The sequence below is a fragment of the Uranotaenia lowii genome, chromosome 2 (assembly GCF_029784155.1).
Source record: "Uranotaenia lowii strain MFRU-FL chromosome 2, ASM2978415v1, whole genome shotgun sequence".
In the NCBI taxonomy this organism is placed as follows: domain Eukaryota; kingdom Metazoa; phylum Arthropoda; class Insecta; order Diptera; family Culicidae; genus Uranotaenia; species Uranotaenia lowii.
This window is the reverse complement of record NC_073692.1, coordinates 40,516,980-40,531,903: the sequence shown is the minus strand read 5'-3', so window position 1 is coordinate 40,531,903 and position 14,924 is coordinate 40,516,980. Positions and strand designations below refer to the sequence as shown.

Genomic DNA, 14,924 nt, shown 5'->3' with positions numbered 1-14,924 from the left:
AAGTAAAATCCAACAATTTTTTATCATGAATAATATTTTTTTGTAGATTTATTCATCCTCTAGCTAACCGTGTCGCTTTTTTGCACTAGAATGAATTGAAACGGCTAAATATCCCCAACTTCCCCTAGCTTTTTGAAATTTTTGCATAAATTTCACTGTAACAATCGAGCAATTCACATACCAAATACAAAAACCATGTGATTCAGTGTAAAATTTGTCGCTGAATCGAATGGTGTACACCGCTTAGTGCTCAGCTTACGAGAATAGCCACAATCACCTCGTTTTCCCCTAAAATCGAGCGATATGTTGAAAAAAATCATTATAACAAATGACAATGCATCAGAAAATGTACAAAAATGTTTGGAACAGGTGTAAAATTCATTGTTGAATCGAATAATGTACACCGTTTAGCATTAAGTTGACGAGAAGAGCCTCAATCACCCCGATTTCCCCTAAATTAATGCAATTTCTTCGAAAATAACATTGTAACAAACGAAAATGCTATTAAAAAGATGAAAAAGACGTTGAATCAGGTGGAAAACTCATTGCTGCATCGAATGAAGATCACCGCTATGCACTGAGTTGACGAGGAAAGTCTCATTTTCCCCAATTTTCCCTAAATTCATTCATTAACTCATACATTATGAACCAAAAAATACTAGTAACAAGTGTGATAGCGTCAGAAAAGGTACAAAACATTAAAACATGTGTAAACGTTACTGTTAAACCAAATAATGGACACCGCTTAATTTCTGTTGATGAATTAAGTCTTAATTGCCCCAATTTCTCCTAAAATTTGCAATATATTAAAAAAAATCTTGTGTCTTTTGAGAATGCATCAGAAAGTGCACAGAAACAATTGAACAATGTGAAAACTAATTGTTGAACAGAATGCTGCACACAGCTAAACGTTTAGTTGTCAAAAAAGCCTAGATCGCCCCCTTTTCCCCTAAATTTTAACGATATTTCGTTGAATTGATAATTGATATTGGTTTAAACATGATGAAGCCCTCATCGTCGATGCAACAGTAACATTCAAACTGATCTCTTTTATTACAAGGACTTTTTTCATATTTTATGAATTTTTGGGGAAATGGGGTCGATTGAGGCTCTTCTCTTCAACTGAGCGCTGGACAGAACTCATCATATTATATATCAGGAAGTTTAGAAGGTTAAGCGGTGTACTAGGTTCTATTCAACAATCAGTTTAATGCATGATTCAATTAGTTTTGGGCGATTTCTTACGCATTCTCAATTGTTATAAAGTTTTTTTCTAAATATATGGCATGATTCTAGGGGAAATCGGGGCAATTGGGATTGTTCTCATTAACTGAGTTCTTAACGATGCCTTTCATTAGATTATACAGTAAGTTTAACACCTGATTTATTTATTTTAATAAACTTTGTTGGTGCTTGCTCATTTGGATATTTTAAATTATACTGCATGAATTTATGAATGAATTTAGGGGAAATTGAAGGAAATGAGACACTTCTCGTAAACCTAATGCTAAGCGGTGTTGATCATTCAATTAAGCAATATGTTTAAAATCTGATTCAATCACTTTTGTGAATTTCCTGATACTTTCTCGTTTGTTACTACGATTTTGGTACAAATCGCATTATTTTAGGGTAAGTTGGGGTGATTGAGACTCTTCTCGTCAACTTAACGCTAAGCGGTGTACATCATTCGATTCAGCAATGAATTTTACACCTGTTTCAATCATATTTTTGCATTTTTTGATGCATTGTCATTTGTTATAATGATTTTTTTCAACATATCGCTCGATTTTAGGGGAAAACGGGGTGATTGTGGCTATTCTCGTAAGCTGAGCACTAAGCGGTGTACACCATTCGATTCAGCGACAAATTTTACACTGAATCACATGGTTTTTGTATTTGGTATGTGAATTGCTCGATTGTTACAGTGAAATTTATGCAAAAATTTCAAAAAGCTAAGGGAAGTTGGGGATATTTAGCCGTTTCAATTCATTCTTGTGCAAAAAAGCAACACGGTTAGCTAGAGGATGAATAAATCTACAATAAAATACCATTCATGATAAAAAATTGTTGGATTATACTTTGTTTGAGTGCATTTCTTTGAAAAATTTCTTATTTTTAGGAGAAAAGAGGCAAAATGAGCCACTTGTCGTAGTCAAAACAAAAATTAAAGTACACCAATCGATTCAGCCGACATTTTTACATAAAACGGTATGGTTTTAGTAGCTTTTTTGTTGCAAGGTAGATTGCTACAATCGAAATCAAAACTTTACATCCTAAAAAATAGGGGAAATCAGGCAAAATGAGACGTTCACAGTCGTTTTATCAAAAAGCGGTGTTGATCATTCGATTCCTCGTGTTTTTTTACATAAGAAATGAAAGCTTACCAGAATTTAGTACTGTTTAGGCGATCGTCACAGTAATAGGTACCCTTTTTTGATCAAAAATCCCCACTGTGCAACGGCTTGACTCCACGTACATTGATGAAATGCCAATAAATTTTCTTTGCCGAATCTAAATGCTGCAACCGTTTTATTTGGTTTCCTTCTTCAATCCATTCTCTCATGTTTCTTCCAAGAAATTCAGAATGTCGAAAATTCATTAAATAAAGTTCTTTTTCTTCGATTACCTCCTCACTTTCTCTTAGTAAAAGATTTCGGATGAACAACGCTTTTGTTTTTATTCCAGGATCCACTAAATTTAAACCACCTTCATCACACGGTAAAGACAGCTGATCTCTCCCTGTTTTGAATATCATGCCACGCCAGATGAAGTACCCTATTACAGTTTTCAGTTCTGCTATATTCCGATTTGTCGGTGGAATAATCTGAGCTATGTACCATAGTTTCGAAAGCACAAATGTGTTTAAAAACCAAGACCTTTCAAACAAATTCATTGATCTGCTCGCTTCGGAATCTGGTTAATAATCTTGTTAATAATTCTCTCGGTGGCAGGTAGTCATCGAGAACATTGACAGTGTAAGGCGTTCCAATTTTTATGACGATGTAGCATTAAAATTTAGTACTTGTAGTTATTTCGTCTTGAGTGTGTAGTCAATCCTACCGATAGATTGTAAAAAAAAGCCAAATATGTTGAATCAAAACAATCGAAAGATTCCTTTTAATTCAACCACGGTACCGGTACCGGAACCGGTTACCGTGGTTGAATTAAAAGGAATCTTTCGATTGCTTTGATTCAGTTGAATCATTCAACCAAGTAGGCTCACAACACAACAAAGCCAAAGATGCGTGTTTAATTTTAAGAGTGTAAGCTGTCAAACGAAAACCGCATGGAAAAAGTAAACTATCGAAACCAAAACAACATCAAAACAAGAAGACAAATTCGACAGCCCATCTCGTGATCATTTTTTGATAAATGTCCGAGTGAAATTGTCGCTCATCGTTACTGTGCACTCTTTTTCTGGAGTTTGTCTTTAAAGTGGGAAACGGGCCCGTGAGTAGAAATTATGTTCAACTAGCTAAGGTTTTGAGAACATCGTAACAGTGAATTGTGATTATTGCTACAAAGATTTGGGTTTCGAGTGTTTGTGTTTTGGGTAAAGTTAGCCGTGCAGCACACACTGAAAGACAGTGGTGCTCAACTTGTTTCAACGATGGCCTCGAATGGGATTTCAAGTTCAATTTGATCTTTTCGATGGTTTCCACTAAAACCCCTTCCACTTTCTCGGTCGTTTTCCCCTGTGGACAGGGGTGGGGTGGCTACTTTCTCTTCACCGGTTCCCAACCAGTTTTGGTCATTCGTCATATTTTCTGTAGTTCCATTAGTTCCGTTAAAGTTTCCTAAAGTGTTGTGTTGGTAGATGCCGTGGGTTCGATTTGTTACATTAGAGTTTCCTGTTGGGTCGCGTTCGGCCATACTTATTATTCCAGTGTCGTTTTCAAAAGTTCCAAAATCGTCTCCGTTTTCGAGTGCGAGGTCGTTCAAAGTCCAATTAGTTTTATCCTTGCTGGCCATTTTTGGTTTTTGTGGGTCGGCCTCTACGTTTAACTAAAGTGTCATGTTGCGGTTGACTCTCAAAGACATCTTCAGATTCTGTGGAAAAGATATAACCGTCGAGGTGTTTTACCCCGCTATCTGAAGCTGTCACTTTGATGGAGGCTCGTGGTGTTTTAGGTGTCCAGTGGGTATTCGTAGCTTCCACTGTTCTCCAACAGGAGTCTCATAGGCGTCAAGGAGACACTGCTGATGATGAAGCTTTTCGCTCGCAACTACTAAAGCTTAAGTCAAGCAAGCTTTCTAGTTGGCTTATGAATAGAAAATCACTGCAGACTAATAACGTAATAACACAAGCTGGATCAAATAGAATAGTCTTATATATCTATATTGTCTTTAGAACGCACATCGCAAAAAACCTTCACGATCAACTTCTTGTTCCGTTGAAGATATCCAAACAAGATTCAAACCCAAAGGAAGCGAATTTCACTCGAAATCTCGTTATCGAAAAAAGGCCGCGATAACAATATTGTTTCCGATGCCACAGATACGAAACCAATGTTGACAATTTTGACAGTTTTGACAATTTTGATAATTTTGATAATTTTGATAATTTTGACAATTTTGTCAATTTTGACAATTTTGACAATTTTGACAATTTTGACAGTTTTGTCAATTTTGACAATTTTGCCAATTTTGACAATTTTGACAATTTTGACAATTTTGACAATTTTGACAATTTTGACAATTTTGACAATTTTGACAATTTTGACAATTTTGACAATTTTGACAATTTTGACAATTTTGACAATTTTGACAATTTTGACAATTTTGACAATTTTGACAATTTTGACAATTTTGACAATTTTGACAATTTTGACAATTTTGACAATTTTGACAATTTTGACAATTTTGACAATTTTGACAATTTTGACAATTTTGACAATTTTGACAATTTTGACAATTTTGACAATTTTGACAATTTTGACAATTTTGACAATTTTGACAATTTTAACAATTTTGACAATTTCGACAATTTTGACAATTTTGACAATTTTGACAATTTTGACAATTTTGACAATTTTGACAATTTTGACAATTTTGACAATTTTGACAATTTTGACAATTTTGACAATTTTGACAATTTTGACAATTTTGACAATTTTGAAAATTTTGACAATTTTGACAATTTTGACAATTTTGACAATTTTGACAATTTTGACAATTTGACAATTTTGACAATTTTGACAAAATTGACAATATTGACAATTTTGACAATTTTGATAATTTTGACAACTTTGACAATTTTGACAATTTTGACAATTTTGACAATATTGACAATATTGACAATTTTGACAATTTTGATAATTTTGACAACTTTGACAATTTTGATAATTTTGACAATTTTGACAATTTTGACAATTTTGACAATTTTGACAATTTTTACAATTTTGACAATTTTGCCAATTTTGACAATTTTGACAATTTTGACAATTTTGACAATTTTGACAATTTTGACAATTTTGACAATTTTGCCAATATTGCCAATTTTGCCAATTTTGTCAATTTTGCCAATTTTGACAATTTTGACAATTTTGACAATTTTGACAATTTTGACAATTTTGACAATTTTGACAATTTTGACAATTTTGACAATTTTGACAATTTTGACAATTTTGACAATTTTGACAATTTTGACAATTTTGACAATTTTGACAATTTTGACAATTTTGACAATTTTGACAATTTTGACAATTTTGACAATTTTGACAATTTTGACAATTTTGACAATTTTGACAATTTTGACAATTCTGACAATTTTGACAATTTTAACAATTTTGACAATTTTGACAATTTTGACAATTTTGACAATTTTGACAATTTTGACAATTTTGACAATTTTGACAATTTTGACAATTTTGACAATTTTGACAATTTTGACAATTTTGACAATTTTGAAAATTTTGACAATTTTGACAATTTTGACAATTTTGACAATTTTGACAATTTGACAATTTTGACAATTTTGACAAAATTGACAATATTGACAATTTTGACAATTTTGATAATTTTGACAACTTTGACAATTTTGACAATTTTGACAATTTTGACAATATTGACAATATTGACAATTTTGACAATTTTGATAATTTTGACAACTTTGACAATTTTGACAATTTTGACAATTTTGACAATTTTGACAATTTTGACAATTTTGACAATTTTGACAATTTTGACAATTTTGACAATTTTGACAATTTTGACAATTTTGACAATTTTGACAATTTTGACAATTTTGACAATTTTGACAATTTTGACAATTTTGACAATTTTGACAATTTTGACAATTTTGACAATTTTGACAATTTTGACAATTTTGACAATTTTGACAATTTTGACAATTTTGACAATTTTGACAATTTTGACAATTTTGACAATTTTGACAATTTTGACAATTTTGACAATTTTGACAATTTTGACAATTTTGACAATTTTGACAATTTTGACAATTTTGACAATTTTGACAATTTTGACAATTTTGACAATTTTGACAATTTTGACAATTTTGACAATTTTGACAATTTTGACAATTTTGACAATTTTGACAATTTTGACAATTATGACAATTTTGACAATTTTGACAATAGTAAGTTCAATAATAAGTCCATTTCAATGCAATGGTCCAAAGCACCAGAAAAACCATGAATGCTCCGAAAAAGATGACTGTCTAGCAACTGCCATAGTGATGACGATGTTTGTGCAGCGAGCAGCAATCCCGTGGGAGATTTTCGGCAAACTCACCAATGGAATTTTTCCGATGCTAACCGATGAGGTGGAAAGTTTTTCCTGTTACATGCAGGTTGGATGTGTTTTTTTTTTGTAACCATTCGTTTCCGATAGAGAGATTTGAACTAGCCTCGGGTGGGCTGCTACACAAGATGAAAATGCTTGTTTTTGTGGACAAGGAAAGTCCTGATGTCTTTTTTTGGTTCTGGATATTCCCGGTTGCAGTTTGGGCAAATGGAGAAACTTTGCCATCGCTGCAAATTCCTTGGCTCTGGTGAGCTAAGGACGATTGTTTTTCTTAGAGCTTCCCGCTGGAAGATGTATGGCATCGGTGGGACCAGGAATTGGACAGATACGGTATGTTCCTTTATTTTTGAACGGTAGGGCGATCAGAAAAAAGATTGTTAAAATCATGAAGAAGTCCAAGTGCAAATAAATCTCATGCTTCACTTACACCTCATTTCATCTAAAACTTATATAAAACTCATGTTTAAAAATTTTCATTAACTCCAAATTTTTTCATTAACAAACCGTTAGAATAGTTAGGTTTGAAAAACAAAAATAGCAAGCCAAGAGCTACGAAACATGAACATTGGATTGAAATTTAAAAAGTTTAATTCATGCCAAATGTTGATCTGGTCACTCCGAGAGAAGATATTTTCTTTTCAAACCTTCTACCAACCGCCTTCCCAAACGAAAAACCTCCGAGGGGATGAGCGAAAAGAAAGTAATTTTCAATAAATAAAATTCGATATCATCGTTCGACACTCAACTGGTGAATCGTGTCCAGCATCAGCGCTTCCGTTGAATCATTCCGAAAATTTATTTCTCAAACACGCCCGACTGGACTGGGCGGTGCAAAACGCAAGCCGTGGAAAATGTGCCTGATGCTTTCTCATTGATCCATTTTTTTCGCTGGAAAACACCTGTTTAAATGGTCAAATTGAAAGATATGGCATTATTTTTCTCAATGTGAAAAAAATAAATCCATCAAAAAAAAACAAGTTATCAGTTAGGTTTGAAAATAACTAAAGAAAGTCAAGAAAACATTTTCAGAGTTTTTCTCACCTTCCCAACATATCCTCGTGGGATAATTTCCCCGAATAACTCCAAGAATTCGCATCGAAAGTGACAGTTTGCAGGTGGAAAATTACTTTTCACCATTTTCTGAGCCACGTTTTTCCGCTTGTCTTTCCTTTTTTGGGCCAACTTTTTTCGCCTCAGTCTTCCTTTTACTAGCGCAGCTTGATGAAGTGTGCGACATCACTTTCAATTATCTTGATTCTTTTCGTCCAATTAAATTAAATGAAGTCGTTGAAAGTGATGATTCCGACATTTTTCCGCGCGCTTCTTTGCTACTCATGGTTGTCATTTAATTTTCGTTACGTTTGAAAGATGACATCCGAAACTGAACAGAACTTTTCGTTTGACTGCCATACTCCAAGGGCTTTTGAAAGATTTCCCTGAATTATTTAATTAAACTTAGAAAATTCTTTCAAAACTCGTCTAGGACAGAATCCTTGTGAAACCACATATCCGTTTCCTATTTCAAAAATTTCTTAATTTGTTTCGAAACTGATACAAAATCGATGGAAAGGATTTGCAGCTTCCGAAAATAATTTATTTACAATCGCTGATCGGGGAAAGTTTTCATTCTTAGGGACAAAAATCCCATCCTTTGTCGTCGACTTACAGTTGAAATGTTTCTTTCTTAATGCAGTTCTTTTCTTTGGGACAGTGAGGCACATAATTCCATAAACACTATCAATCTTTTACTTTCGTCTGTCGACTTTTGACTGTCGATCCTCAAATCTACGATTTTCGACTTTCTACTTAAAACTCTCGACTTTCGACATTCGAATTTCCATTTTAAACATTCGACTGTCAAATTTCGACTCTGGACTTTCTACTTTTAACTATCAACTACCAACTTTCGACTTTCGAATTCGACTTTCAACTTTCGACTTTCCAGTTTCAACTATTGACTTTCGACTTCCAACTTTCGGCTTCACACTTTCGACATTCGACTTTCGACATTCGACTTTCGATTTTCAACTTTCAACATTCGACTTTTTACTTTCGACTTTCGATTTTCGACTTCCAACTTCCAACTTTTGACTTTCGACTCACGACTTTTGACTTTCGACTTTCGACTTTCGACTTTCGACTTTCGACTTTCGACTTTCGACTTTCGACTTTCGACTTTCGACTTTCGACTTTCGACTTACGACTTTCGATTTTCGACTTTCGATTTTCGACTTTGGATTTTCGACTGTAGACTTTCGACTTTTGACTTTAAACTTTCGACTTTCGACTTTCGACTTTCGACTTTCTGCTTCCGATTTTCGACTTTCGACTTACGACTTTTACTTGACTTAAGACAATTTTGACAATTTTGACAATTTTGACAATTTTGACAATTTTGACAATTTTGACAATTTTGACAATTTTGACAATTTTGACAATTTTGACAATTTTGACAATTTTGACAATTTTGACAATTTTGACAATTTTGACAATTTTGACAATTTTGACAATTTTGACAATTTTGACAATTTTGACAATTTTGACAATTTTGACAATTTTGACAATTTTGACAATTTTGACAATTTTGACAATTTTGACCATTTTGACAATTTTGTAAAACGACTTTCGACTTTCGATTGTCATCGAAAGTAAAATATAAGGTTTAAAATAACTTAATTAGCAACAAAATTCAAATTCGTTGTTAGAAATGGAGGTTTTTAAACATAATCTAAAAAGAATTATCGATTACTCTGTATTTTAAGTAGTTTCATTTAATTCGGGCTTTAAAATATGTCCAATCATTTATTTTTTTTAAGAAGTTTGATCCTTCCGTCAACTTTTCATTTCTCTTTTGAAATTTGAAATTTTTTAAAGTTTTGTTTCAGTTTTTCGACTTTTTTCGTTTTTGGCATATTTTTGAATCCCAACGTTTACAATTTTAAAAATATTATATGTTTCTGAATTTAGATTTTTTTTTTTTAATTTTTTTTATTTAATTTTTTTTTGATATTTTTGCGTATTTGATATTTTTAAGTTATTTTTATTTTTATCTTTTTTGAAATTTTGAATTCTGTTTAGAATTTTTAATTTTTTTTCCTTTTTAACCTTCCAAGGCTTTTGTGAAGTTTTCAACATTTTCGATTTTTTTTCAGCTTTCCAACCTCTTTAACTTATTCACTTCTGCGATTTTTTCTTCGATTTGGCTTCTTCGACTTTCTATTTCTATGAATTATTTCAGATTAGTTTTTAATTGTTATTATCCGACTTTTGACTATTTGAATTTTTTATTGGCTTCCATGAATTTTTCGATTTTTTGACTTTTTTGACATTTTTTACATTTAGGAATATTTTTACTATTTCTACTTTTTCATGTTTCATCCTAACGAGTTCATCGACCTTTTCGTCTTTCTCGATTTTTTTGAGTATTTCGCTTTGTCATTTTTTTTTGCGTTTCCATATATCCGACCTTTTTGAGTCAAAAAGTCGAAAAATTTCTAAAGTTCTGTATAGAATTTTTCGACTTTTTTACTTCTTTAACAATTTACGTCTTTGTCGATGTGTTCAACTTTTTCAAATATTTTCCAATTTTTTTACTTCTTCTGCTTTTTCGTATTTTTTACTATTTTTTAATGACATGTTCGACTTTTTAAATGTTTTATATTTTTGGCTTTTTTCGACATATTTTGCTCATTTTACTTTTGCTACTGTTTCGAATTTTATTTCAACTTTTTTCTCAGCTTTGTTTTTTTCGATTATTGGGCTTTCAAAATCATTTGGGATTTTTGGTTTTTTTTTTCAATATACTGAATTATATGACTATTTCCATATAATAAGTTGTTCATTTTTTTCTCTTTATTTATCCATTTTGAATTTTTCAGCTTTTCAACATATTCGAGCGTTGTTACTTGTTACTATCCTATTTTCTAATTTTTTCGATATATCACTTTTGATTTCTAACTTTGATTTTTTCACCTCGATTTTTCAACTTTGATTTCTAAATTATGATATCTAACTATTGATTTGAGACTTCTGACTTCAATTTTTTTTACTTCTGACTTCTGTATTCTGACTTCTAACTTCTGACTTCTGACTTCTGACTTCTTACTTCTAACTTTTGCCTGTTGCCTTCTGACATTAAACTTCAGACTTCTGAATTAGGACTCTAGATTTCAGATTTCTGACTTATGATTTTAGATTTCTGACTTATGATTTCTTATCTCTGACTTCTGACTTCCAATTACTAATTTCTGATTTCTGATTCAAGACTTCTGACTTCTGACTTCTGCCTTTTGACTTTTGAATTCTGACTTCTGACTTTTGACTTCTGACTTTGAATTCTGACTTCTGACTTCTGACTTTTGACTTCTGATTTGTGACTTAAGAATTCTTAGTTCTGAATTTTGAATTCTGACTTCTGACTTCTGACTTCTTACTTCTGACTTCTGACTTCTGACTTCTGACTTCTGACTTCTGACTTCTGACTTCTGACTTCTGACTTCTGACTTCTGACTTCTGATCTCTGACTTCTGACTTCTGACTTCTGACTTCTGAGTTCTGACTTCTGACTTCTAACTTCTGACTTCTGACTTCTGACTTCTGACTTCTGCCTTTTGACTTTTGAATTCTGACTTCTGACTTCTGACTTCTGACTTTGAATTCTGACTTCTGACTTCTGACTTCTGACTTCTGACTTCTGACTTCTGACTTCTGACTTCTGACTTTGAATTCTGACTTCAGACTTCTGACTTCAGACTTCTGACTTCTGAATACTGACTTCTGACTTCTTACTTCTGACTTCTGACTTCTAACTTCTGACTTCTGACTTCTGACTTCTGACTTCTGACTTCTGACTTCTGACTTCTGACTTCTGACTTCTGACTTCTGACTTCTGACTTCTGACTTCTGACTTCTGACTTCTGACTTCTGACTTCTGACTTCTGACTTCTGACTTCTAACTTCTGACTTCTGACTTCTGACTTCTGACTTTGAATTCTGACTTCTGACTTCTGACTTCTGACTTCTGACTTCTGACTTCTGACTTCTGACTTTGAATTCTGACTACTGACTTCAGACTTCTGACTTCAGACTTCTGACTTCTGACTTCTGACTTCTGACTTCTGACTTCTGACTTCTGACTTCTAACTTCTGACTTCTGATTCCTGACTTCTCACTTCTGACTTCTGGATTTGTATCTCAGATTTCTGTTCTCAGACTTCTGAATTCTATTTTTTTTCTTCGTAACGTATGAATTCTGACTTCTGACTTTTGCTTTTTATCTCCTGACTTTTATTTTAAACTTCTGACTTCTGACTCTTATTTTTTAACTTCTGATAAATCATTTCTCAGAAAATCCCACAATTTTGAGTGATACTTTAACGGGAAATATAAAATCCTTTCCACCACCCAACTATCCATTGAGAAGAGATCCACGCGAAAACAGTTGCAGAAGTATCGAGTGTTTATTGAAAAGTTTTCCACTTTCGAAAGTTTCACTTTTGTCATCCGACGCTGCGTCCCATCGACTTTATCGAGCATGTTTATCGGCTTCCAATTGTATCGAATTCCGGGGAGAAAAGACACACACACACAACACAAACAGAGAAAAGCAGTCGTGAATGTCATCATTTCAGCTGCTGGATGCTGCGGATTTTTTTTGTCCTGGGGAGAAATACTTAAGCTGGGCTGCTGGGAAAGGCGAAAATCTCATCGATTTCCTCTCGTTTTGATAGTGAATTATTGCAAAAGCGCAGGGAAAAGTCCCTGGCCGGAGCACAAATCACTCAGATTTAGAAAGTTTGTTTCTTACCTTGGCTGCGCTTTGCCCTCGATTTGTCGTGGGAATTCCGTCAGATGCACATCGTTGCGAAGTAAGCTCTTTAGGAGAAAGGATTTTGTGATCATTATTGGAAATAAAGTTTGTAAACTATTTGATAATAAATTATTCTTTCATTTCTAGTGTTATTGTCAGAAAACCCTGATTTCTTTGGCTTTGTACGATTAGTTGCTTCAAATAAATAAAAAATAAATTAAATAAATAGAGAAATAAATAAGCTGCTAACTTCTTCAGGGCCTAACTTCCCTGAAGAGTGACGGGAATGTCATAATCAGTACAGGATTTTGCTGTCCAAAATTGCCAATTCCGCCGAAATTTTGTGGCTGTACCGGTCTCTGTGCTGGTATCTGCCCTGGCTGGCCAACGTTAACTCCGAAAGGATTGATTGATCCCATCGGTTGAGGTTGAATTTGAGGTCGGAAAACCGGAAAATTTTGCACCGGAAACTGGCCTGGGAAAGGACTCTGGGGAAACGGTTGGTTGGGAAACTGCTGTGGAAACTGCTGCGGGAACTGGTTAGGATAAGTTACTGGAAACCGATTGCCTCCAGGGAAATTTCCTTGCGGGAAAGATCCCGGAAACTGCTGCATTGGATCCTGCTGAGCCGGTCGCTTTTGTTTCGGCGCAAATACTTCCACATCCGGATGCAGGGGAATCGCCGCGTCGGCCAACATTTCATTAACTATAATATCGTTTGTAAGATCAACAACCTCACCCCCAGACGAGCCATCGATGTCAAACTGTCCTTGGTTTTGATTTTGATTCCTAACCGGGAATCGATCCCACGATCCGCTTACAATTATCCGTTTTCGGTCGTCTTGGACTTGTTTCCATTCGTCCGGGGAAAATCCTTCGTCGGTTTGCTCAACCGAGTTAGAATCTTCGCGATCGGGTTTCAGCCTTTGAATTTGATTACTTCGCTCCAGCGATTCTTGTCCCGAAGAGAAGATTTTCTGTTGGGGCCTCAGGAAGTCACCCTCGAATGATTCAATGGCCGATGATGATCCCTGTAATTAATTCAAGGTTAAATAATTTTAAATTACATTTAAAGTTAATGAAAAATCTATTTAACTAAGGTCATGTAGCTAATAAAATTTCCCATACAGACAAAATTTGAGATTGAGCTTCTTAAGTCGAAATATGTGGTTATTTATCAACCTGAATTATGAAACACTTTGTCTAATTCTTCTAAAATCCACACGAAAAAATTCAGATATCATTCTGTATAGCTGTAAATTTTATACACGTGAATCCATGACGTTAATAATCACGACAACATTCCGTAACTATTGATTAGTTACTTAAACATTTCACATACTGAATCACAAAAATCAGACCCAAGATATATTTAAAATTAATATTGACAAATCCTTTTTCTAGTATTCAAGGCAAAACACAGAACCATTGATCGGTTGGCCGTGTGAGAATTTTCGTATCATTCTGATAGTTAAACAATACAGTCAACAATATACAGTAAGAAAACTTGAACCCAATATCTCAAAGGTAAAAAAAAAGATTTTATGAAAAAGTAAGAGTGTTTCTAGAAATCATTGATAAATATTTTTTTTTATATTTTTATATTAAATGTCACCTGCATTTCCTCCATAGAAAGTTTTTCGATCAAATGAAAAAAAAATAATAATACACACGTTTGTAGCTGCCCGGATACTAAATAATCATAGCCTTATGTGTGTATCTTAAAAATTAATAATTTTAATATTCAAGACTAGCTGCGACTCTGTGTGCTTTGCTACACCTTTCCAAAATCAATGAATTTTTTTTCAAAATTTATTTAAATTTTTATTGTTTTGTTGGCATTATTTCAAATCAAAATAACTCATCATTCAAAAGCAACCGCTATTAAATAACCAATGGAATCTCGTATTGCTATACAAAGATGACTTAAACTAATTTTCTGAATTTTGATATATGAATTTGTGTTCAAGATCTGATAAGTTCAATCTGTTTTAATAAGCTAAGTAAGTTCTTTGATTATTAAATTGATATAAATTCCCCACCTTTCTATGTTAGAGCGGCTCACGAACAATACCATAGAAATATTTCAAGTATCAAAAAACGTTACATGCCATATTTGGCCCCATTTGTTTTAAAAGAGTATTCGAGTTATCTATATCTATAGGAGAGAATGGGGATACTTGATTCCTTTTTCTTATTTTCATCATAGGTTTTTGGAAAAAAAAATTGCAGATCGCCGTCTTTTGCATTTTCTGACAGCGTGTAGCTTCAAGTTGATATGCTTCGAAAGTTAGATCGATACGTGCTAGAAACGTTTTTGTGAGAGTAAAAAATTGTGATAGCGTCAAAC

General features: G+C 33.4%; 2 protein-coding genes across 4 annotated transcripts in view; one reads left to right on the top strand and one right to left on the bottom strand.

Moving 5' to 3' along the window:
- The window catches only part of LOC129748388 (ATP-binding cassette sub-family G member 1-like), a 193,739-nt gene that overhangs the window by 81,376 nt on the left and 97,439 nt on the right, over nt 1-14,924 (top strand). The gene's annotated exons all lie outside the window — the stretch shown is intronic.
- The window catches only part of LOC129748391 (uncharacterized), a 69,216-nt gene continuing 66,981 nt past the window's right edge, over nt 12,690-14,924 (bottom strand). For all 3 annotated transcript variants that reach the window (XM_055742999.1, XM_055743000.1, XM_055743001.1), the window contains exon 6: nt 12,690-13,605. In XM_055742999.1, the coding sequence (XP_055598974.1) occupies nt 12,829-13,605 (777 nt within the window). In that variant the 3' untranslated portion in view covers nt 12,690-12,828. The remainder of the gene's footprint in view (nt 13,606-14,924) is intronic.